At 46.8% G+C, this 22939-nt stretch overlaps 1 protein-coding gene across 1 annotated transcript in view; it reads left to right on the top strand.

Annotated features, from left to right (window-relative positions):
- The first annotated feature begins 9041 nt into the window (after positions 1-9041).
- VAPB (VAMP associated protein B and C) overlaps positions 9042-22939 on the top strand; it is a 41195-nt gene continuing 27297 nt past the window's right edge. The window contains exon 1 of the mRNA XM_040436484.1: positions 9042-9249. Within this exon, the coding sequence (XP_040292418.1) occupies positions 9192-9249 (58 nt within the window). The 5' untranslated portion in view covers positions 9042-9191. The remainder of the gene's footprint in view (positions 9250-22939) is intronic.

Genomic DNA, 22939 nt, shown 5'->3' with positions numbered 1-22939 from the left:
TGTGGATGCCACATACCGTATATAGCATCTTATGCTATATGTGTCATCCATAGATCCACCCCATGACAGTGTCATCCCCATTTCCCCCTCCATAACAGTGTCATCCACAGATCTCCCTCCCCGCCTCTCACAGGAGTGTACATATATAAAATAAAATAAACATATTTCACATGAACACTTAGTTACTTGGCTTGGCCCTTGGGGATCTCGGACACCACTTCAACACTTGACCGGGGGCTCGGCGTAGCTGATGTTGTGTTTTATCCTAATGAGAAAGATTTCATAATAAGGATTTGGAGAAGGGGCAGAGGGGTCACAGAGCAGGGAGAGGCTGGTGCTGCTACTAGGGGGTCATACCATGGGGGAGTAATAAAACCCACCATAATGCCCCCCCCAGTATAAATAATTCTCCTTATAATGTGCAAAACATACCCCCTTATGCCCCCAGTTGAGCTAATGTCCCCCATAATGTGCCAGTATAAAATACCCCTATATAGTGCCCCAGTAAATGCCTCCATAGTGCTCCTCTCCCCCCTTCCTGCTAGTGCCCCCCATAATGTACCAGTATAAAATGCCCCATATATTGTGCCCCAGTAGATGCCCTCAGTGTCCCCCATAATTTGCAAGTATAAAATACCCCTTCTTAGTGCCCCCCGTAGATGACTCCATAGTACTCCTGTCTCCCCTTCTCTATAGTACCCACCATAATGTGTCCCAGTATAAAATGCTACTGTACAGAGCCCCCCATATAAAACACCCCTTCTTTGTGGCCTCAGTAGATGCCCCTATAGTGCCCACCAATAATGTGCCAGCAATAAGTGCCCTCAATAACGTGCCACTGCCAGTAACAAGAGCCCCCCAATGTGCCAGTAATAAGCCCCCATCACGTGCCAGTAACAAGAGCCTCCATCACGTGCCAGTAATAAGCCCCCCATCACGTGCCAGTAATAAGCCCCCCATCACGTGCCAGTAATAAGCCCCCCCATTACGTGCTAGTAATAAGCCCCCATCACGTGCCAGTAATAAGCCCCCCCATTACGTGCTAGTAATAAGCCCCCCCATTACGTGCCAGTAATAAGCCCCCCCATTACGTGCCAGTATTAAGCCCCCCATGTTCCAGTATTAAGCCCCCCCATCATGTGCCAGTATTAAGCCCCCCATCGTGCTAGTATTAAGCCCCCCCATCATGTGCCAGTATTAAGCCCCCCCATCATGTGCCAGTATTAAGTCCCCCCATCATGTGGCAGTATTAAGTCCCCCCCATCATCATGTGCCAGTATTAAGTCCCCCCCATCATGTGGCAGTATTAAGTCCCCCCCATCGTCATGTGCCAGTATTAAGTCCCCCCCATCATGTGCCAGTATTAAGTCCCCCCATCATCATGTGCCAGTTTTAAGTCCCCCACATCATGTGCCAGTATTAAGTCCCCCCCCATTGTAATAAGCCCCCCCATTGTAATAAGCCCCCCCCATTGTAATAAGCCCCCCCAATGTGCCAGTAACACTATTGTAAAAAAAACAACAAAAAAAACACTTATACTTACCTCAGTGTCAGCGATGCGATGCAGACTCTTCCTGTGTCCCGCGCTGTAAGGCTCAGGCGGCGCGAAGACGTCATCGCTCCGCCTGCGCCGGCCTTTGATAGGCTGCCGGCCTAGTGCCTGCAGCCTATCAGAGGAAGGGGAAGGGACACGCCTCAGGCATGGGCACAGGCATGTCAGGCAGATTACAATGGAGATGAGCGCAATGGAAGCGCTCATCATCCTGTGCCCGGCGGCGGCGGCTCACTTGGGGGGGGCATTTTAGTTGGGGGGGCACAGCATGATGTAGGGGGGGCCGTGGCCCCCTCTGGACCCCCCCTGGCGACGCCACTGCATGAAGGCTATGTGTTCCCCTGCCCCTGGCCACAAAGCACTGAGGGGAGGGGCGTCCAAGCTGAACTCTTGCACCAGGGCCCATGAGCCTTTAGCTACGCAGCTGCGTCTCATACTATAATAATAATTTTTATATATGTATAGAGCCTACATATTCCGCAACACAGTCAGGGGGTTCATGTACAAACAAAATTATACATTACACAGCAACATGCAAATCAACCATTAAAACAGGAGGAGTGAAGGCCCTGTCTACAAGAGCTTACAATCTATGAGCAGATAGGGATTCCACAAAAGGAAAAAAAAGGCCTGTTTTGTGCAATGGTCCGACCGTCTTAACAAAAATAGGGGAGTTCAACTTAGGCTACTTTCACACTAGCGTTGTTTAAATCCGGCGTTCAATTCCGACACCGGAACTGCCCGCCGAATCCGGAAAAACGTGTGAAAACGGATTATATTTGAATCCTGATCAGGATTTTGATCACAATGAAAAAATGCATTGGAAAAAACGGATCCGCCATTTATGGACTTTAACTTTTTTTTCAAATTTTTTGGGTTTAACATGCAAAAGCCGGATCCGGTTTGACTGAACACACGGCGACGGATCCGGCGTTAATGCAAGTCAATGGGAAAAAGTGGCGTTCAGTCAAAGTGTTCGGGATTTTTGGCCGGAGGTAAAAATACAACATGCTACGGTTTTCTGAAAAGCCTGATCAGTCAAAAAGACTGAACTGAAGACATCCTGATGCATTCTGAACGAATTACTCTCCATTCAGAATGCATTAGGATAAAACTGATCAGTTCTTTTCCGGATTTGAGCCCCTAGGACGGAACTCAGCGCCGGAAAAGAAAAACGCTAGTTGTTTGATTCCGGCAGGCAGTTCCGTTGCCTGAACTGCCTGCCTGATCAGGCAAACTGTATGCAAACACATGTCATTTTTTCTGACTGATCAGGCATTTTTCAGACTGATCAGGATCCTGATCAGTCAGAAAAATGCCTGATCAGTCAGAAAAATGCATTGCAATACCGGATCAGTTTTTCCGGTGTCATCAGGCAAAACGGATCCGGTATTTATTTTTTTCTAATTTTTAAAGGTCTGCGCATACATTCCTATGGAAAAAAGCAAGTCTTCAGTTTTTTTCGCCGAAGATAAAACCGTAGCATGCTACGGTTTTATCTTTTGTCTGATCAGTCAAAATGACTGAACTTAAGACATCCTGAACGGATTACTCTCCATTCAGAATGCATTGGGATATGCCTGATCAGTTCTTTTTCGGTATAGAGCCCCTGTGATGGAACTCTATGCCGGAAAAGAAAAACGCTAATGTGAAAGTAGCCTAAGGCTACATGCACACGACCGTATGTGTTTTTCCTGTCCACAAATTGCGGATCCACAATAAAAAAAGGTGACGTTCCATATGACATCCGTTTTTTTCGTGGATCCATTTTTTTTGCGGATCCATTGTAATAATGCCTATTCTTGTCCGCAAACTAGAAAAAAATAGGACATGCACTATTTTTTTTAATCGGGGCAACGGAAAGGACATACTGATGCTGTCCGTGATTTTTGCGGACCCATTGAAATTAATGGGTTCGCATCCTATCCGCAAAAAAAACCTGAACGGATACGGAAACAAAAAACTTTTGTGTGCATGTAGCCTTAGGCCTAGTTCACACGAACGTTTTTTTTGCGAGTGTACGGGCCGTTTTTTTGTGTTCCGTATACGGTCCGTATACGGAACCATTCATTTCAATGGTTCCGCAAAAAAACCTGAATGTACTCCGTATGCATTCCGTTTCCATATTTCCGTTCCGTTGAAAGATAGAACATGTCCTATTATTGCCCGCAAATCACGTTCCGTGGCTCCATTCAAGTCAATGGGTCCACAAAAAAAACGGAACTCATAGGGAAATGCATCCGTATGTCTTCCGTATCTGTTCCGTTTTTTCTGAGCCATCTATTGAAAATGTTATGCCCAGCCCAATTTTTTCTATGTAATTATTGTATACTGTACATGGCATACGGAAAAACGGAACGGAAACGGAAACACAACGGAACTCAAAAACGTAACAACAGATCCATGAAAAACGGACCGCAAAAAACTATAAAAGCCATACGTTCGTGTGAACTAGGCCTTAGGCCTCTTTCACACTGACGTGTGTGACTCGTGCCTGTGCTGCGGCCCGCAAATAGCGGGCCGCAATGCACGATCGCCGGCCGTAGGTCAGCCGCATCGGATCGCGGACCCATTCACTTTAATGGGTCCGCGATCCGCCTGTTCCGCTAAAAGATAGGACATGTTCTATCTTTTTGCGGAACGGAAGTACGGGACGTAACCCCACGGAAGCACTCCGTAGTGCTTCCGAGGGGTCCCGTCCCGTGCGGCCGTTCCGCGATTCCGGATTTGCGGACCCATTGAAGTGAATGGGTCCGCATCCGTGATGCGGAATGCACACGGAACTGTGGCCGTGTATTGCGGCCCGCGATTTGCGGGCCGCAATACGGTCACGGATCACACACGTCAGTGTGAAAGAGGCGAGTTCACACTTCAGTTATTTGTTCAGTTATTTCCATCAGTTACTGTGAACCAAAACCAGGTAAGGGTCAAAGACACAGAACAGGTGCAGATCTTTCCATTATACCTTATCTCCGAGTAGGCTTCACTACTGGTTTTGGCTCACAATAACTGATGGAAATAACTGACCAAATATCTGAAGTGTGAACTCTGCCTTAGGCCACATTCACATCAGTGTTGTAAGCTTAGGCAGTCAGTGCCAGCGGAGTACACTGTAGCCGGACACCACCGTGCACTGCCGGATCCACATTCTCTATAAAGGGATCCGGCCCTTTTCCAGCATATATGCCGTTTTTCAGCAAAGTGTTTTTTGTCCAGCTGAAAGCCTGAATAGAGTGACGGAGGTCACAATGTAGATGTGAGCCCGGCTTAAAGCTGCATGAGCCAGCCACCAGGCAATATCTGTAGTGCTTCTGAGTGCATGGGGTGGATGGTGGATACTGTTTGATGATGGCTCATGCTCTGAGGATGATGTTGAAGGAAGGGGTGGGGGGGGGGGGGGGTACTGGAGAATAGTTAGATTAGGGGATATGATAGGCCACCCTACAAAGATGTGTTTTTAGGGAGCGCCTAAAACTGTGGATGTTATGAATTAACCTAATTGTTTGAGGTAGGGCATTCCAGAGAACTGGTGCAGCTCGGGAGAAGTCTTGAAGACGAGAGTGAGAGGTTTGGATTATGGTGGATGTTAGTCATAGGTCATTGGCTGAACAGAGAGCATGGGTAGGATGGTAGACAGAAATGAGGGATGAGATAAATGGGGGGCGCAGCACTGTGGAGGGCTTTGTGGTTGAGAATCCTGTACTGTATGAACAACCATGCAATGACTGGCACAGGGCGGAGGAGTCACAGTAGTACATGGATTGTAGGATAAAACTTACCAGGAAAGATTAAAGGACCTTAACATGTATAGCTTGGAAAAAAGACGAGACAGAGGGGATATGATAGAAACTTTTAAATACATAAAGGGAATCAACAAGGTAAAAGAGGAAAGAATATTTAAAAGAAGAAAAATTGCTACAAGAGGACATAGTTTTAAATTAGAGGGGCAAAGGTTTAAAAGTAATATCAGGAAGTATTACTTTACTGAGAGAGTAGTGGATGCATGGAATAGCCTTCCTGCAGATGTGGCAGCTGCAAATACAGTGGAGGAGTTTAAGCATGCATGGGATAGGCATAAGTCCATCCTTCATATAAGATAGGGCCAGGGGCTATCCATAGTACTCAGTATATTGGGCAGACTAGATGGGCCAAATGGTTCTTATCTGCCGACACATTTTATGTTTCTATCAGGAAAGCAATGAGAGTTTTTGTTGTTTCAACAGTACAAAAGGAGGGGATTCTAGAGATGTTTTTGAGGTGCAGGCGGCACAGGCGGGTGAGTGATTGAATATAGGGAAGGAAAGATCAGTGTCAAACATAACACAGATACAGCGAGCATGCTGCCGAGGCGTAATGGTAGTGACACACGCTGAGATGGAGACATCAGGTTTTGGTAGGTTAGGAGATGGGGGAAAGACAAGAAGTGTAGTTTTTGAATGATTCTGTTTTAGTTAGAGAAAGGACATAATGTTAGAGAGTATGGACAGACAGTCACCAGTGTTCTGTAGTACAGCAGGGGTGATGTCACGGGATGAAGTGTTTAGTTAGGTGTCGTCGGCACAGAGATTGTACTGGAAACCAAATCTGCCATCCTATTAGTACACACAAAACCTGTTCTAATCACACAGCAAAACAAGTTACTTCAGAACACTGAGGTAAGGAGCTGCCTCATCCTCCTTTCTGCTTGCCAGGGATTATGATCCTGTATACAGTTTAATATGATCGTCAGCAGAATCTCTGTAGGAATGGAGTTCATGAGGAGACATGAAGTACAGAGAGGAGGTGTGGATAATGAGCAGCAGCACTTGCAAGCAATCTCCATTACCACAGCCCCACATTACCACAGTCTGTCCTGTCCGTCCTCTCTGTACTTCATGTCTCCTCATGAACTCCAGTCCTACAGAGATTCAGCTGAATATCCTATCCTGACAAGTGGAGAGGAGAGGAGGATGAGGCAGCTCTTTACCTCAGTGTTCTGAAGTAACTTGTCCTCCTGTGTGATTAGGACAGATTTTGTGTGTACTGATAGGAAGGCGGCAATTTAATTTCCCCTGATAATTGCTCTCCAGACAAAATGAACAATTAGAAAAAATGAAAGGTATTTGGGAATATATTTATAATAAAGTAATATTTAAGTATTTTCATTTTCTTAATTCCCAGAGAACCTCTTTAAGGGCCCATTCACATTTTTTGTGGATTGGAATGCAGACCCATTCATTCCAATGGGGCTGCAAAAGAAGCGGACAAGAATAGGCATTTCTGAAAGAGGGCAGCATGTGCCGATCCACAAAATGCGGGAATACACACAGCCGGTATCCGCATTTTGCAGATCTGCAATTTCCAGACCGCAACAATGAATACAGTTATGTGAATGAGGCCTAAGGCCAATAGACTGGGGCATGCTAAATAGAAGCTGGTGGTCTACAGTGTCAAATGCTGCAGAGAAGATCCCATTCACTTGTGTAGACGGAGTGTAAGGGTACTTTCACACTTGCGGCAGAGGATTCCGGCAAGCAGTTCCGTCGCCGGAACTGCCTGCTGAATCCGGCAATCCGGACGCAAACTGGTGGCATTTGTCAGACGATCCGGATCAAATGCATTGAAATACCGGATCCGTCTCTCCGGTGTCATCCGGAAAAACTGATCCAGTATTCTTTTTTTTTTTGTTGCATTTTTAAAGGTCTGCGCATGCGCAGACTGGAAAGCCGGATCTGGCATTAATACACTTCAAAGTAAATTAAAGAGGACCTTTCACCTGAAAATGTAAGTTAAACTAAAGATATACCCTTACTTGCCGGCCCCCGGTGGTGCTTATTCAGTTCTTCATTTTGCACTCAGTGCCCCTGTTTGTCCGCGGTGCCCCCCGCAATATTTCCCGCCTTCTATGCTAATGAGCCATTCAGGAGAACTTTTGCAGGCCCGCCCAGTTGAGCCGACTGGCTCATTAGCATAGAAGACGGGAAATATTGCGGGGGGCACTGAGTGCAAAATGAACAACTGAATAAGCACAACCGGGGTCCGGCAAGTAAGGGTATATCTTTAGTTTAACTTGCATTTTCAGGTGAAAGGTTCTCTTTAAAGGGGTTCTGCACTTTCATTTAACTGATGATCTATCCTCTAGATAGATCAGCTTCTGATCGGCGGGGGTCCGACACCCGGGACCCCCGCCGATCAGCTGTTTGAGAAGGCAGCGGCGCTCCAGCAGCGCCGCAGCTTTCTCACTGTTTTCCCGCCGGCCCACTGATGTCACGACTAGTATCAACTAGCCTGGGCGCGGCTAAGCTCTGTTCAGTTGATACTAGTCGTGACGTCAGTGGGCTGGCGGCCCGGCGGTAAACAGTGAGAAGGCCGTGGCGCTGCTGGAGCGCCGCTGCCTTCTCAAACAGCTGATCGCAGAGGATAGATCATCAGTTGAATGAAAGTGCAGAACCCCTTTAATGCCGGATCCGGCATGTGATCAGTATTTTTGGCCGGAGAGAAAACTGCAGCATGCTGCGGTATTTTCTCCATCCAAAAAACGTAAGAGGGACTGAACTGATGCATCCTGAACGGATTGCTCTGCATTCAGAATGCATTAGGATAAGGGTCCATTCACACATCCGTAGTGCATTGCGGATCTGCAATACACCCGGCCGGCACCCCCATAGAAATGCCTATTCTTGTCTGCAATTGCGGACAAGAATAGGACAAGTTCTATTTTTTTCCGGAGCCGCGGACCCGAAGATCGGCGGCACGCTCGGGAAATGCGGATGCGGAGAGCACATAGTGTGCTCTCTGCATCCATTCCGTCCCCATAGAGAATGAATGGGTCCGCATCCGATCCGCAATTTGTGAATGGAGCCTAAAACTGATCCGTTTTTTTTCCGGTAATGAGCTCCTGTGATGGAACTCAATACCGGAAAATAAAAACTCTAGTGTGAAAGTGCCCTAACTCTGAAGAGCTGTAATGAGACCCGCTCGCCGCTGCAAAGTCGACAGCCAGCAGTGAAGAGAACGCAGGGCTCCCACAAACCGCAATCTCTTCAGAATGCTGATCAGCAGGGGTGGCGGGAGGATAGGTCATCGGTATAGGAAACTGGACAATTCCTTTAAGGATTGCTATCATCCGAAACGCGTAAGCCAGTTCTAGTCTGCTGTATTTTGTACTGCGTTTTATGGGACCGCTTAGCCTTGCTGGATTTTTCTAGAGAAGTGTCATAGCTCCATTCTTCATCCTTCTAGCCAATGATTGCCCCCATAAACATAAGATACTGGCCACCCTAACAGTGCCCTGAATACAACTCTTCAGAATTGGTGGCTACCCTATGTGTAAACACGTCTATTAGGACGGACAGCCGGTGTATTCTACGTATTTCCAGGGCAGGGCGCTGCTATCTGTGTGGATGTGAGTCACACGGCTTTTGCCCTGCGTGTCCCCTGCAGCCGGCCCCCCTCTTCCTCCTCCCCCTTCCCTCCCCTTCTCCTGAGCATGCGCGGCGGCTGGACCGTTGCACTGGGCCTTGCAGTGCGTGACGTCAGCAGCCTCCGCCCTCCGCCGCTTTGCTGCATCACCAGCTCCTGCACTGCTCACTGCACAGGCCCGAGCACCCCCTGACCGCTGCATGCACTGCCCCTTCCCGGACAGCACCCAGGAGGAGACATGGCCAAATCCGAGCAGGTCCTTGTCCTGGAGCCTCAGCATGAGCTCAAATTCAAAGGTGAGGAGCCCTGGGGCGGCGACCGCCCGGCGACATAGGGGGTGGGGGGTACCCCTGGGGTGCAGGGACTGGGAGAGGGACGGGCGGCATGGGGCTTCCCCGCCCATGGGGGGATTGCACAATATGAGGGGGCGCTGGTGGCGTGTATTATGTCTGTGTCCTCGTGTATTAGACCGGAGTGGGGTGAGGTTTTATGTATGGATTATGTATATGCTGCATACATAAGACTTATGGGATTCCCCTCGGCATTGTGCTGTATGGGAGCTGCTCATACACATATATATTCTATACATCTACCCAGAAAATGCCAGCTCATGGCGAGAGCTTCCTACCTGCCCTGTGACCCCCTGACGTCCTGGTGTGGGCCCCGCTGTGCTTCCATTGGGTCCCTGGCACCCTGTGATCAGCGGTATATTATACCCTGGTGTATGGATGTATAGGGTGCCTCTGTGTGCATTACATCTGCAGATCAGACACCTGATAGCGGAGGAGGCCTCTCTACCTTACATTGTGACACTCGGCCTGCTTCCCATTCCCATAGTATTGGGTTCATTCCCAGCCCTTACTACGGCGAGAGCAGAAAATAACCCCACAGGCTCTGGTATGAAAAGCCGTGATTCGTGTGTCTCCCATCCGAGGATCCGCGGTGCTATAATATATATATATATATATATATCAGTCGTACAAGTCTGGGAATCCCTGCTGCGTTCCCATACACAAGGGCCCATCTAATCCACAGAATGAGGAGCCCCGGCACATCCCCTGTGTATAGGAACGCAGCAGGGATTCCATCCCAGGCTTCTGCATCAGTTCTCCTACTGCTGGGATGTGTAGTACTACGACGGGAAGGGACGTCACCAAGCATTCATCCACTAGCAGTTTGAGCAAGAAAGTATTTTTTTTGAGTGTCGCCCCGGGTACCTGAGGTATAAAATATTTGCAGACCCAAATGCAACTCTTCATGTCAAGTTCAGTCAGATGTCCCTTTCCAGGAAAGCTGGGTGGCACCTGACACGGCTGCCCTTCAGGCAGTGAAAGGGGGCCCGAATGCTGGACGCCCACTTGCCATTATGCGGTGATGTAGCTGGTAGTCATGTATCCCAGTAGGAGGTGACAACCACTATAGAAGATGGGATGGTGGCCGCGGAAGTTGTCAGCCAAGAAATGGCTGAATAGGATTCTTAAAAGGAACACTCGGGGCGAAACGAATGCGCTGCGTTGTGCAGGGCCTGAGGGGGCGAATCATGACACAGGGATTTATAGATCACAAGGCCTGTTCTACACTGCTGTAATATGAGCACGTTTTTTAACCTCTGTATTACAAGCTCACAGCCCCCACCATAGCCATGTTACGTCCATAATATGGAAGCTAAAATATGGCCATCTGTAACGGGCTTTTTGAATCCCTGTGTCATGCTCCGCCCTCTCAGGCGTAGCACATTGGGTTAGATTTGATTGAAACGCCCCCTTTTTATTGTCGTTTTTCCCAAACTTTTTTTCTTCATTACCCAAAACTGTTTAGCAAAAAAGACAGTTTAACCTTATTTATTAACCCCTATTTACCCGATTGCTCAGTGATTTACCTTGGTTTGGGAAACACTGCTTGCTTTAAGGGGTTGGCTACTTTCTGGTTACTGTTGACCAGTGTGTATGTAAAATGATTATATGGCACCTACCAATATAGTCTTTGTTGAAATTCTGCTCCGTTTTCTATATTTCAAAAAGAACGTCCCCTTGTTACACAGAGGGCCTGTCCATAAAATGGCTGCTGATGGAGGGTCATGTGACCAGGAAAATCACTCCCTTCCAATACATTGACACTGTCATCCGCACTTGCACTGTTGGGAGTTTTGTGCAGGTGCAGTGCGTTTGAATGGAGGAGGCTGATGTGTCTGGTCACATGACCCTCCATCAGCAGCCATCTTATAGACAGGACCTCGATAGGGACAGCACAACAGATTTGCCCAACAAGGAGACATACCTTATGAAATAGAGCAAACGGCACAGAATAAGGCTGTATTAGTAAGTGCCATATGGTCATGTTACATGCACATTGGGCAACATAGCCAGAAAGTGGACAATCCCTCTAAATGAAGCTCTCTAGGGTCCTCCTTTGCCCGTTTGTGTTAGTGAGGTCATTGTTTTACTGGCCACTCTGTAGGTCCCCGGTTACATTATGTGTCCACAGCCTGACTACCTGAGCTCTACAGCATCTGCTGTGTGAGCTGGGAGTCAGTCCCTCTGTGCAAGTCTTTGAGATTCCGGTGCACACAGTGGACGCTATAGTGTTCAGGTAGTCAGAATGGAGCTCACAGTAAGGCTGCATTCACACGTCCGTGTGTGTGGATCCGCAAAACACGGACATCGGCGATGTGCGTTCCGCATTTTGCGGTCCGCACATCACCGGCACTTAATAGAAAATGCCTTTTCTTGTCCGCAATTGCGGACAAGAATAGGACATGTTCTATAATTTTCGGGATCGGAAGTGCGGACCCGGAATTCCAGGTCCCATAGAAATGAATGGGTCCGCAATTCCGTTTCGCAAAATGCGGAACAAAATTGCAGACGTGTGAATGGACCCTTAGGGTCCATTCACACGTCTGCAATTCTGTTCCGCATTTTGCGGAACGGAATTGTGGACCCATTCATTTCTATGGGGTTGCATGATGTGCTGTCCGGATCCGGAAGTTCCGCACTTCGGGGTCCGCAATTCCGTTCCCGAAAAAATTGCAATTGCGAACAAGATTAGGCATTTTCTATTATAGTGCCGGCGATGTGCGGTCCGCAAAACTCTGATCCATACGGATGTGTGAATGGACCCTAAGATGGGGGTTACCTTCACTACCATTTACAGACCGAAAAGAAAAAAATTCCTGGAGTGCTTCTTCAATGACTTGACAGAAGAGGATATCTCAAGGACGTGTGTTTACTGTTAATTTTCATTTCTATGCAGTGATTGCCCCCCTTTGTCATCGGCACGTCACTTCTGGTTGTCGGTATCATACAGCGGGCACTGAGATGCCGCTGTCACGTAAGCCTTTGTACCCGCCTGGCTTGTGCTTTTATCAGTCGTGTCCTATGCCCCTGATGTTACATCAGATTCCATTACTGAGGTAGAGTCAAAGTGCTTTGCAAATTGAGCCAGCGTCTCATGGGGGCAATGGTTTCTGCTGCTCAGGAAGATGAGAACGTACAGTGTACACGAATATACAGTCTGTATACTGTATGTACGTGAATAGATAGAATATATAGTGTACACTGTCTGTCTATGTACGTGAAGTGTAGGAATTAAATCCCATTGGCAGCTATGGGCACCTTTACTTTAAATTTTTTATCCCTAGGCAGAGCAACATGGAGCCTTTGCACATGCGTATTATAAAGCTGTGGGCGCTGTAGTATGGGATTGTTCACACCCTCCTCAATATGGTGTCCAGGGGAGCAGGACTCGCAGAGTGTCTTTCAGAAATCTATAGGTGCTGTATCGGGGCCTACAGTGTCCTCCGTGTAGCCCCATTTTATGGGGGTGTTACTTATGAAACGCCACCTCAGATTCTGAAGGAATAAGGCCCATTTCACCCGGGCGAGTATTCCGCGCGGATGCGATGCGTGAGGTGAACGCATTGCACCCGCACTGAATCCTGACCCATTCATTTCTATGGGGCTGTGCACACGAGCGGTGATTTTCACGCATCACTTGTGCGTTGCGTGAAAATCGCAGCATGCTCCTCTTTGTGCGTTTTTCACGTAACGCAGGCCCCATAGAAATGAATGGGGTTGCGTGAAAATCGCAAGCAAGTGCAGATGCGGTGCGATTTTCACGCACGGTTGCTAGGTGACGATCGGGATGGGGACCCGATCATTATTATTTCCCCTTATAACATGGTTATAAGGGAAAATAATAGCATTCTGAATACAGAATGCATAGTACAATATCTTCTGTCTTTATCTGTGAGCAATAGGACCTTTGATGACGTCACTACGCTCATCACATGATCCATCACCATGGTGATGGATCATGTGATGGACCATGTGATGAACGCAGTGACGTCATCAAAGGTCCTCTATAAAGACAGAAGAGAAGCCTGGCTGTGCGAACAAGTGGATTAAGGCGAGTTAAATAAAAAAAAATTTTTTTAACCCCTCCAGCCCTATTGTACTATGCATTCTGTATTCAGAATGCTATTATTTTCCCTTTATAACCATGTTCTAAGGGGAAATAATAACATCTACACTACAACTAACCCAAACCTGAACTTCTGTAAAGAAGTTCGGGTCTGGGTACCACAGTCGGTTTTTTATCACGCTTGTGCAAAACACATTGCACCCGCGCGATAAAAACTGATCATCGGAACGCAATCGCAGTCAAAACTGACTGCAATTGCGTTCCTACTCGCGCGGGTTTGCCGCAATGCATCGGGACGCATCCGGACACGCCCGTGTGAAAGAGGCCTAATGGCAAATCGATGACAGCCTAATACAATGATATGTGCTGATTATGCCACAGATTGGGCGGTACATTATGGCTGCCCTCCTCAGGGACTGGTTGTGGCCGTATATTTTATTACACTCCCGCTATGGCTTCCATTTTGTGCTATTAGGACTTCAGAGCTCTCTCTCTGTATTTTACCTTTTTACAGATTTCTGTGAATTTTCTACCATTGGTAGGGATATTCCAGGATTTTATTATTGATGGCCTGTCCCCATGATAGTATCTGACTGCCGAGGTCCGACACCCTTTACCACCTCCGATCACCTGTAGCTTTGGCGCTGGAACTACCGTACATGGCTTAGTTCATTTTGTAGTGGCTCAATTTTTTTTAACCCCTCCAGCCCTATTGTACTATGCATTCTGTATTCAGAATGCTATTATTTTCCCTTTATAACCATGTTCTAAGGGGAAATAATAACATCTACACTACAACTAACCCAAACCTGAACTTCTGTAAAGAAGTTCGGGTCTGGGTACCACAGTCGGTTTTTTATCACGCTTGTGCAAAACACATTGCACCCGCGCGATAAAAACTGATCATCGGAACGCAATCGCAGTCAAAACTGACTGCAATTGCGTTCCTACTCGCGCGGGTTTGCCGCAATGCATCGGGACGCATCCGGACACGCCCGTGTGAAAGAGGCCTAATGGCAAATCGATGACAGCCTAATACAATGATATGTGCTGATTATGCCACAGATTGGGCGGTACATTATGGCTGCCCTCCTCAGGGACTGGTTGTGGCCGTATATTTTATTACACTCCCGCTATGGCTTCCATTTTGTGCTATTAGGACTTCAGAGCTCTCTCTCTGTATTTTACCTTTTTACAGATTTCTGTGAATTTTCTACCATTGGTAGGGATATTCCAGGATTTTATTATTGATGGCCTGTCCCCATGATAGTATCTGACTGCCGAGGTCCGACACCCTTTACCACCTCCGATCACCTGTAGCTTTGGCGCTGGAACTACCGTACATGGCTTAGTTCATTTTGTAGTGGCTCAATCTTTTTTTCTGCTGCGCTGCTTCCATTGTAGTGACTGGGAGCAGCGCTGCAGTAACCAGCAGCGTCCACAGCGGATGGAGCTGTGTTGTTCCGGTGCTGCGGATACCCTGAAACGGCTGATTGTTGGACCCTTGCTAATCAGATATTGGTGGTCTGACATGAGGTATACCCCTTTAAGGTTGCATGAGAGTGCAGTCTAAATACCACTATGACTGTAGCCAGAGCTCCTGCCATATTTGTGCCCCAGTTCTCAGTGGGACCAGCTGCTTCCTGATCCCACAGGGAGTGGAGCAGCAGAGGGTCCGCTGACAAGTGAGTGCTTTTTTTTTCTGTTTAGGGCCACAGCTTCAAGGCCGGACAACTTCTTTAATTTGGCACATTTAAAATGCACACAACTGTCTTTTTGGTCCACATCCAATACGCATTTTTTGCACGTTGGATGCAGATCCATTCATTTCAATGGGGCCGCAAAACATCCGGACAGAATACCATGTGCTGTCCGCATCCGTATGTCCGTTCCATGGCCCTTCAAAAAAAGACAAGAATAGGCATTGCTAACATAGCCCGGGACGTGCAGAAGGGACCGGTGTCCATGTTCTGTGAACTGCAAAATGGATACGGTTATGTGCATGGGCCTAATAAGATGGGTGCTGGATTATCAGATATTTAGGATTTTTGGTTGTCAGTAGTGTATTAGAATGAGTTTTTTTTTCATTTCCTCATTTTGTTGGCATGCTTTTTTTTTTCTTTCTGTAATAAATGTCAGAATGTGACCTACTGACCATATTAGTGTATCATGGGTCGTTATAACTCTGACTGATCAATGCCAGGATTAAAACGGTTCCATTGCTTGGCTTTGTCTCGTTCTAGGACGACTCGAACTAAAGACCATTGGCTGTAGTCTCATGCGGCAATGATTGGGCATATATGTGGATGAATGATCATCATTGCGATCATTCATCCACTTAGTTTTTTTTTTGTCAGCAGCACATCCCTGTTTACACAAGGTGATGTACTGCTGGCGGACAGTGGTGTCAGGTGCTTACTTGATTGTCAGGTGATCGGCCGCACCTTTACACTTGACAATTATCGGGAATGGCTTTACGTTCCCAACTATTATAAAAGGGCCTTTATGTTCCCCCAGAAATTAAGCAGGCTCCCCTGAACATGCAGTGTGTTGTCACTACTCTAGGGAGCCAAGACGCCACTGGAAGCTCTAATCTCTTGATGTAACAGGATTGATGAGTGCAGGTTTTTGCTGTAGAGATAATATACTGTACGGTATACGTTCTACTACGTTCAGAGCCTGATGGAAACATATGCCACTATAGGTCTATGAGCTGGCATATGTTACAGCCTTCCTGTAATCCTCCTGATGTATACCTTCTACGCAGCACAGTGTGAACAGAGCCTTATCTGCATGGTCACACAGGACTGAATCCCCTGGAAACTATGCATTAAAAGGGTTTTCCGGGAAAATAAATAAATAAATATATATATATATATATATATATATATATATATATATATATATATATATATATATATATAATAATTTATTTTTATTTTTTTACTGTTTATCGGTGGGAATCTGACACCCAGGACCCCTGCCGATGGCCTAGGTGCAGCTCAGCCCCATTGAAGTGAATGTGCTACTGTGAGAGCCACTGCCCTGTGAAACAGCTGATCAGCGGGGGTCCCAGGTTTCTGATCCCCACTGATCAGCTACTGATGACATAACCAGAGGATAGGTCATCAGTAAAAATATCTCAGAAAACCCTTTTAATGTTACTTTATTTGTGAGCTCATCCATTTGATGGCTTGGGTGCGAAATATGGGCCATATAAATAGATTGCCCAGCAGTGCGGGATTATTATAGACATGTGGGCATCTTGTGCACTTCTCAGGAAGATCCCCACTTCATGTGCAGCTGTTACCTGGACCGGGTTGATGCTGTGTAGCCTCAGCACTGACTCGTATATGAATGGACTGTAGGGAATGGTGCACTAGGCTCGGTGGCATTTCACACTTGTGTAAGGAGTTGCAGGTGCCATGGTGCGGTATTATGGCTACTGTTTGGCACTGTTTTTTGGCACTTATGAGTGTGTAAACTGTATCACTACGTGTGCAGAAGTACCAGGGACCCTCCAGCAGAGCTGACACATGAGTATACCCGATTAGGCGATGGAGAGTTGATCCAAGGAGCATTGTCTTTGCGGATATGTAGGATTGTACTCCGCTTCGCAAGATGATCCTGAGATTTTGCGGCCAGTACAAGTTTCAGTTCACTTGTTTGAAAGAGCCCTAGTTCTGGAGTAAACGGGTGGTCTCACTTCAGCAAATTGCATTTATCATGTAGCCACTTACTAATGTATTATGATTGTCCATATTGCCTCCTTTCCTGCCTGGATTAATTTTCCCATCACGTATACACTGCTTGTTTCCAAGGTTACGACCACCTTGCAATCCAGCAGCGGTGGTCGTGCTTGTACACTATAGGAAAAAGGTGCTGCCCTTTTTGGTGGCTGGGACCACGGGAGTGCACATAGGACAGCGCTTTTTCCTATAGTTTGCAAGCACGGCCACCGCTGATGGATTGAAGGGTGGTTATAACCATGGAAACGAGCAGTGTATAATGTGGTGGAAAAATGAAGCCAGCCAGCCAGCAAAGGAAGCAATATGGACAATCACAATACATTAGTAAGTGACTTGTATTAACTTTCTCTACATGATAAGTGCCTTTAGGGCCCATTTAGACAACCATAAGCCGCTAGTGCTTCGGATCGCAAATTGCTGTCTGCAATACACGGGCACTGGACACATAAATCCTGTATTGTGGCTTGGACCCATTGACTTGAATGGTTCTGTGATATGCAATATATGGCAAAAGATAGGACATGTCCTATCTTTTGCGTTGCGGAGGCACGGACACCTTGCTTCTGCTCCGTATCTTGCGGATTGTGGATCCATTCAAGTCAATGGTTCAACAACCGTGATAAAGTATTCAGAGGCCATATATTGCGGACCACAGTGGGGGCACAGACGGCTTACAGTCTTGTGAATGGATTTTACTGTATATAGGTTGTGATAAGTCAATTTCTGTACCTTTCACTACAGTGCGCCCAGAAATTTGCTGCCGGTGCCTCATACCATGAGCAGTCTGACCTTATAGAGCTTACGGTCTAATATATACATATGGTGCACATGTCTCCAGTACAATAAGATCTCCTATGTGAGGGCACATGATGTTCCTCAGATGTTTTTGACTCTTTGTCCTAAGTCAAGGATTATGGCCGCACCCATCACTATTAATAAATGCCAATTTGCCAAGGGCAAAATTTCCGGCTGTATAACGCCTAAGGTATATGGGGCATGTTAAAGGAGTAGTGTGACCTCTTAACAAGACGTCTGAATTCTGGCAGAGGGGCCGGATAGCAGTTGACATTTAGCTTGTAGCCATGTTATCAGGCCTAGTGGTAGAACATAGACCTCGCCAGCGTGTACCACTTACCAGTCTCTGTGATGGTGCTGAGCAGGAATACTTTGAGGCATCTCGGTACGATCTCGGCACAGTGCAGTTCCATCAATGGCCATCGGAGTGGCTGCCATTTTGTTTGCCGAAGCAATTTTCAAGTCCAGGCAGCTGTGATGCCGCTGGCTTCCTTCCGGGAATTTCTTCACTTTTTAGGATCCTTTGCACTTTAAGAAAATGAACAAACTTGAGATGGCCTTGGAGCGGTTGACATGATTTGTTGGGCGGTCCCCTTGGAAACGAGTAACAAGAGGCCTTTATTGCAAGCGATTTATCTCCTGTGCTAAGTGCTAGGTTTACAGTCTTTCCCACGCGTTCTGGGAATTTTAGACATGTCCCCCTCCTTCCTAAAGCAAGCCTTTCCAAGGGGAGTTTCCATTATGGCCAGTTTTTTGGAATTGAGAAGCATAGGGGTAGATTTATCAAAACTGGCGCAAAGGAAAACTGGCTTAGTTGCCCATAGCAACTGATCAGATTCCACCTTTCATTTTTCATAGTTCCTTTGGAAAATGAAAGGTGGAATCTGATTGGTTGCTATGGGCAACTAAGCCAGTTTTCCTTTGCGCGAGTTTCGATAAAGCTCTCATCATTTTTTTTTTTCTCTCCCAAAAACAGCACCACAATCTCAGGAAACCTAATAACTATAACGGAATGTCCAAAAACAACCCTCAGAGACGACCTCTTTCAATTTTTATCTACGTACATGGCACATGGGAGAAAATGACACACTCTAATACTACCTTAGCCACTAAATAAATAATTGACACCAACAACTTAGTGGAGGAAATGGCCGCTGTGCTTTATTAAAGGGGTTCTGCACTTTCATTTAACTGATGATCTATCCTCTGGATAGATCATCAGCTTCTGATCGGCGGGGGTCCGACACCCAGGACCCCCGCCGATCAGCTGTTTGAGAAGGCAGTGGCGCTCCAGCAGCGCCGCGGCCTTCTCACTGTTTACCGCCGGGCCGCCGGCCCACTGACGTCACGACTAGTATCAACTAGCGTGGGCGCGGCTAAGCTCCATTCAAATGAACAGAGCTTAGCCGCGCCCACGCTAGTTGATACTAGTCGTGACGTCAGTGGGCCGGCAGTAAACAATGAGAAGGCCGCGGCGCTGCTGGAGCGCCGCTGCCTTCTCAAACAGCTGATCGGCGGGGGTCCCGGGTGTCGGAACCCCGCCGGTCAGAAGCTGATGATCTATCCAGAGGATAGATCATCAGTTAAATGAAAGTGCAGAACCCCTTTAAGGGTCACTTAAAATAATTTACAACAATAAATAATTTAATATAAAAATACCACCATGACTAATAATAAATTAACCATATAAAGACCAAGATCCACTCAGCATGAGCTGAGCGACACTACCCCTCTAATAAAGCCCAGCGACAGGTGACTTAATGAAAAAAGGTAGGGGAAGGGGGGGGGACGCTGCTCAAGTCTTCTGGCACTTCTGAGCCAGCGCCGCCGAACCTGCCAATATAAAGGGGTACAGATTCCCGCCTCCAGAGCAGCAACAAATCAGGCAGCTGGAAATCTCCCCCAGCAACCAATCAGCTGCACTCTTGACTCGCAGGTAAACAGCTTTTTGAGGTAATTTCACCTGAAATAGAAAAAAGGAAGGGAAAGAGAACACCATACAAAACCCCTAACCTAAATCTACCTAAGGTGTCATTGCCCCCATGCTTCCCCCCCAAGCTAAACGCTCTGGTGGGGTTAATTCATTCAGGTGAGCGTCTCCATTCTGGGTTATCGATGGGCTTCTTCTGCGGGGCACCCGCTCTGTGACGTCCATATGGTCTTTCATGATGCATGTTGTGTCCCACAGTTCTGTACACTGGACGTACTATATGAAAAGTGGCACAGTAGTAGCCCAAAGTGACATTAACCCCCTAGTGACAGACCGTTCTGGGCGTAACCATTTTTTTTTGTTTTGATTTTTAATCATCCCGTTTCAAAAGCCATGTATTTTTTTAAATTTCTTATTTATTTATTTTTGACAGCAGTATGAGACGTAATTTAAATATATTTTTTACGGTTTTTACAATGCAGGATCATTATAATAACTTTAATTCTCTGGATCAGTACCATTACAGCGATTCCAAATTTATCTTGGAACTGTTTGCATAGACACAAAGCAGTACTTCACCTGTGTAAAGCGCTGTTTCTTTAGTCGATCGGAGGCTCCGTTCCCTTGTTTCTAATATCAAATTGAATAATTGTATGTGAGCATCCCCATTGCTCTCGTTGCACCCAAACTCAGCTTTTTCTGTGTTTCTTTGGATTGGACCGCGCTACCTCTGAAATCACAGAGAATCCACAATCGAAGCCAGCAAGATAATCACAAGCATGGGGAAGCAAACAGGCCAGTCAAAACCTCTCCTCCTCTCCTTTCCAGGCTTCTATGGAACACCAAAATTGCATCCAATAGTGAAGTACCGTCATGCAAATTGGAGTAAAAACGGTTTTATTATACTCACAATGCACAAGTATATACAAGCAGTATACAATGGATCAATCACCCGACCCGGGTTTCGCTCGGTTGAGCTTCGTCAGGGGTAATACCTTTTTTTGCCTTGATTACTCACATAATACAGTGCAGTACTTTTGTATTGCAGTGTATTATGCTTGTTTTTTTAGGTCCTAATAGGCACTTGGATACCTATTGGATACCGGTCACTATTGACTACAGCACCTAAGGGGTTAATTATTGGAAGTTCCTTTTGTCCTAGCTTTTAGCCTGGAACCTCAGCCTGCACAGGATGTCCTTGCAACACTTGGCCTAGGCGGCTCCCTAGCCTAAAGCCACTTAGTGACCGCCATTAAAAGGCGCATGGTCACTAAGGCTACTTTCACACTAGCGTTTTTTGCTCTATCCGGCTTTAGTTACTGATATGATGATACAACCATCTGCATCCGTTACGAACGGATCCGGTTGTATTATCTGTAACATAGCCAAGACGGATCTGTCATTAACTCCATTGAAAGTGAAAGGGGGGCGAATCCGTTTTCTATTGTGGCAGATTGTTTCAGAGAAAACGGAACCGTCCCGATTGACTTGCATTGGGGGTTATGACGGATCCGTCTTGATCAGTTTCCCAGGACGAAAAGCAAAATACAACATGTTGCAGTTTGCTCTCCGGTCTGGGAACGCAACTAAGCGGAACGGAATGCGTTTGTGCATTCCGTTCTGTTCAGTTCAGTTTTGTCCCCATTGACAATGAACGGGGACAAAACTGAAGTGTTTTTTTCCGGTATTGAGCCCCTATGACAGAACTCGGTACTGGAAAACTTAAACGCTAGTGTGAAAGTACCCTTAGGAGTTAAATAATGCCTTAAAGGGGTTGTGAGGGTAAGGGGCGTTTCAAAATCCCCTCCCCTTATGCCCAGACCTGGGAAGAGAAGCTGACTTACCTGCCTTCTTCTCTTCCGGCTTAGGCTGCTCCGTTGCTCTCCCTCGCTGCAAACACGGCAGTGACTTACTCCTGTTGTGTCATGACAAAAGGCCAAGTGACGCAAGGGGGGCAGGTCACCACCACGGCCAGCAACTGGCTCAGCCATATTAAACCAGATGCTAACAACGTGGGAGCTCAGCGGAGCAGCCTAGGGCTGTAGGGAGAAGGAGCGGGGAGCCAGCGGCGTTAAGCAGGTAACTGAGCTTCCCTTTACAGGTCTGGCCAATAGGTAGGGTTTGCAAGCCTCACAAATGTGCACAAGATATAAGAAACTTGCCCGAGATATGCCGCAGTCCTGCACGTCTGCTACTTTTGGGATCACGTGTCCAACGTACGGACTGGGCTTAAAACCTGCAGTGCGCGAGTGAGTCCGAATCTGTTGCAAGCGCTTTGGTGACAGAATCAGACTCGCGCTTGCACTGCAGGTTGTAATCCAAGGCTCATGATCCCAGAAGTGGCAGCCGCACGAGATTGCGGAGCATCTCGGATAACCCCTTTACTTTTTTCTTTATCATGGTATTCCAAAGTCCATAGCCACCTATAAAGGTTCAGCTTTCATTTTTTTCCAAAAAAATGCAACATGGACTCCTTGTTTTCTCTCGGGCAGTGCTGATTGGGAGGGATAGGTTATATAAGGTTATGTGCCCTCTGGCATACAGACAGGAGAGAGGATATGCCACACTGGAGAAATGGCGCCTCTCTTCCCGTTGCTAGGCCTCTCCGTTGTTACCTGCTTCTTGTAAAATTATATTTCTGGGTTTTCTTCCCCCGAGGAGGCTCATGTTTCTCTGTCCTACCTCGCTAAGGTTGGATGAGTCTAGCTAACAGATAAAGGAGCGGTGGAGGAGGGGGCAGCGGTATGAGCCATTCTAGGATAGCGTTCTTATAAATAAACTTGCAACGGTTGCCAACCCTTGTAATTGTAGCCATCCTCGTCCATGCTAATTACATTACTCAGTGTGTTTTATTATCCTTCTGTAGCATGTGCGAGATCAGCCCGTGGGTATTTATGAAGTGTGAAAGCCTCCGCAAGTCATATCCCTGCTCTGGAATCCACTGTATATATTTGTGTGGCTGTATCGGTAGTGATAACGTGAAATATAAAGAAATTCCCTTAATCTGTCATCTGATCTGCTCTGCACCTGTCTTCTGGAATTTTGTCCACCCTTAACATTTACCTACCGGAATACCCCTTTATCTCCTATCCA

The sequence above is a fragment of the Bufo bufo genome, chromosome 6, assembly GCF_905171765.1.
Source record: "Bufo bufo chromosome 6, aBufBuf1.1, whole genome shotgun sequence".
In the NCBI taxonomy this organism is placed as follows: domain Eukaryota; kingdom Metazoa; phylum Chordata; class Amphibia; order Anura; family Bufonidae; genus Bufo; species Bufo bufo.
This window is presented reverse-complemented; position numbering and strand designations above follow the sequence as displayed.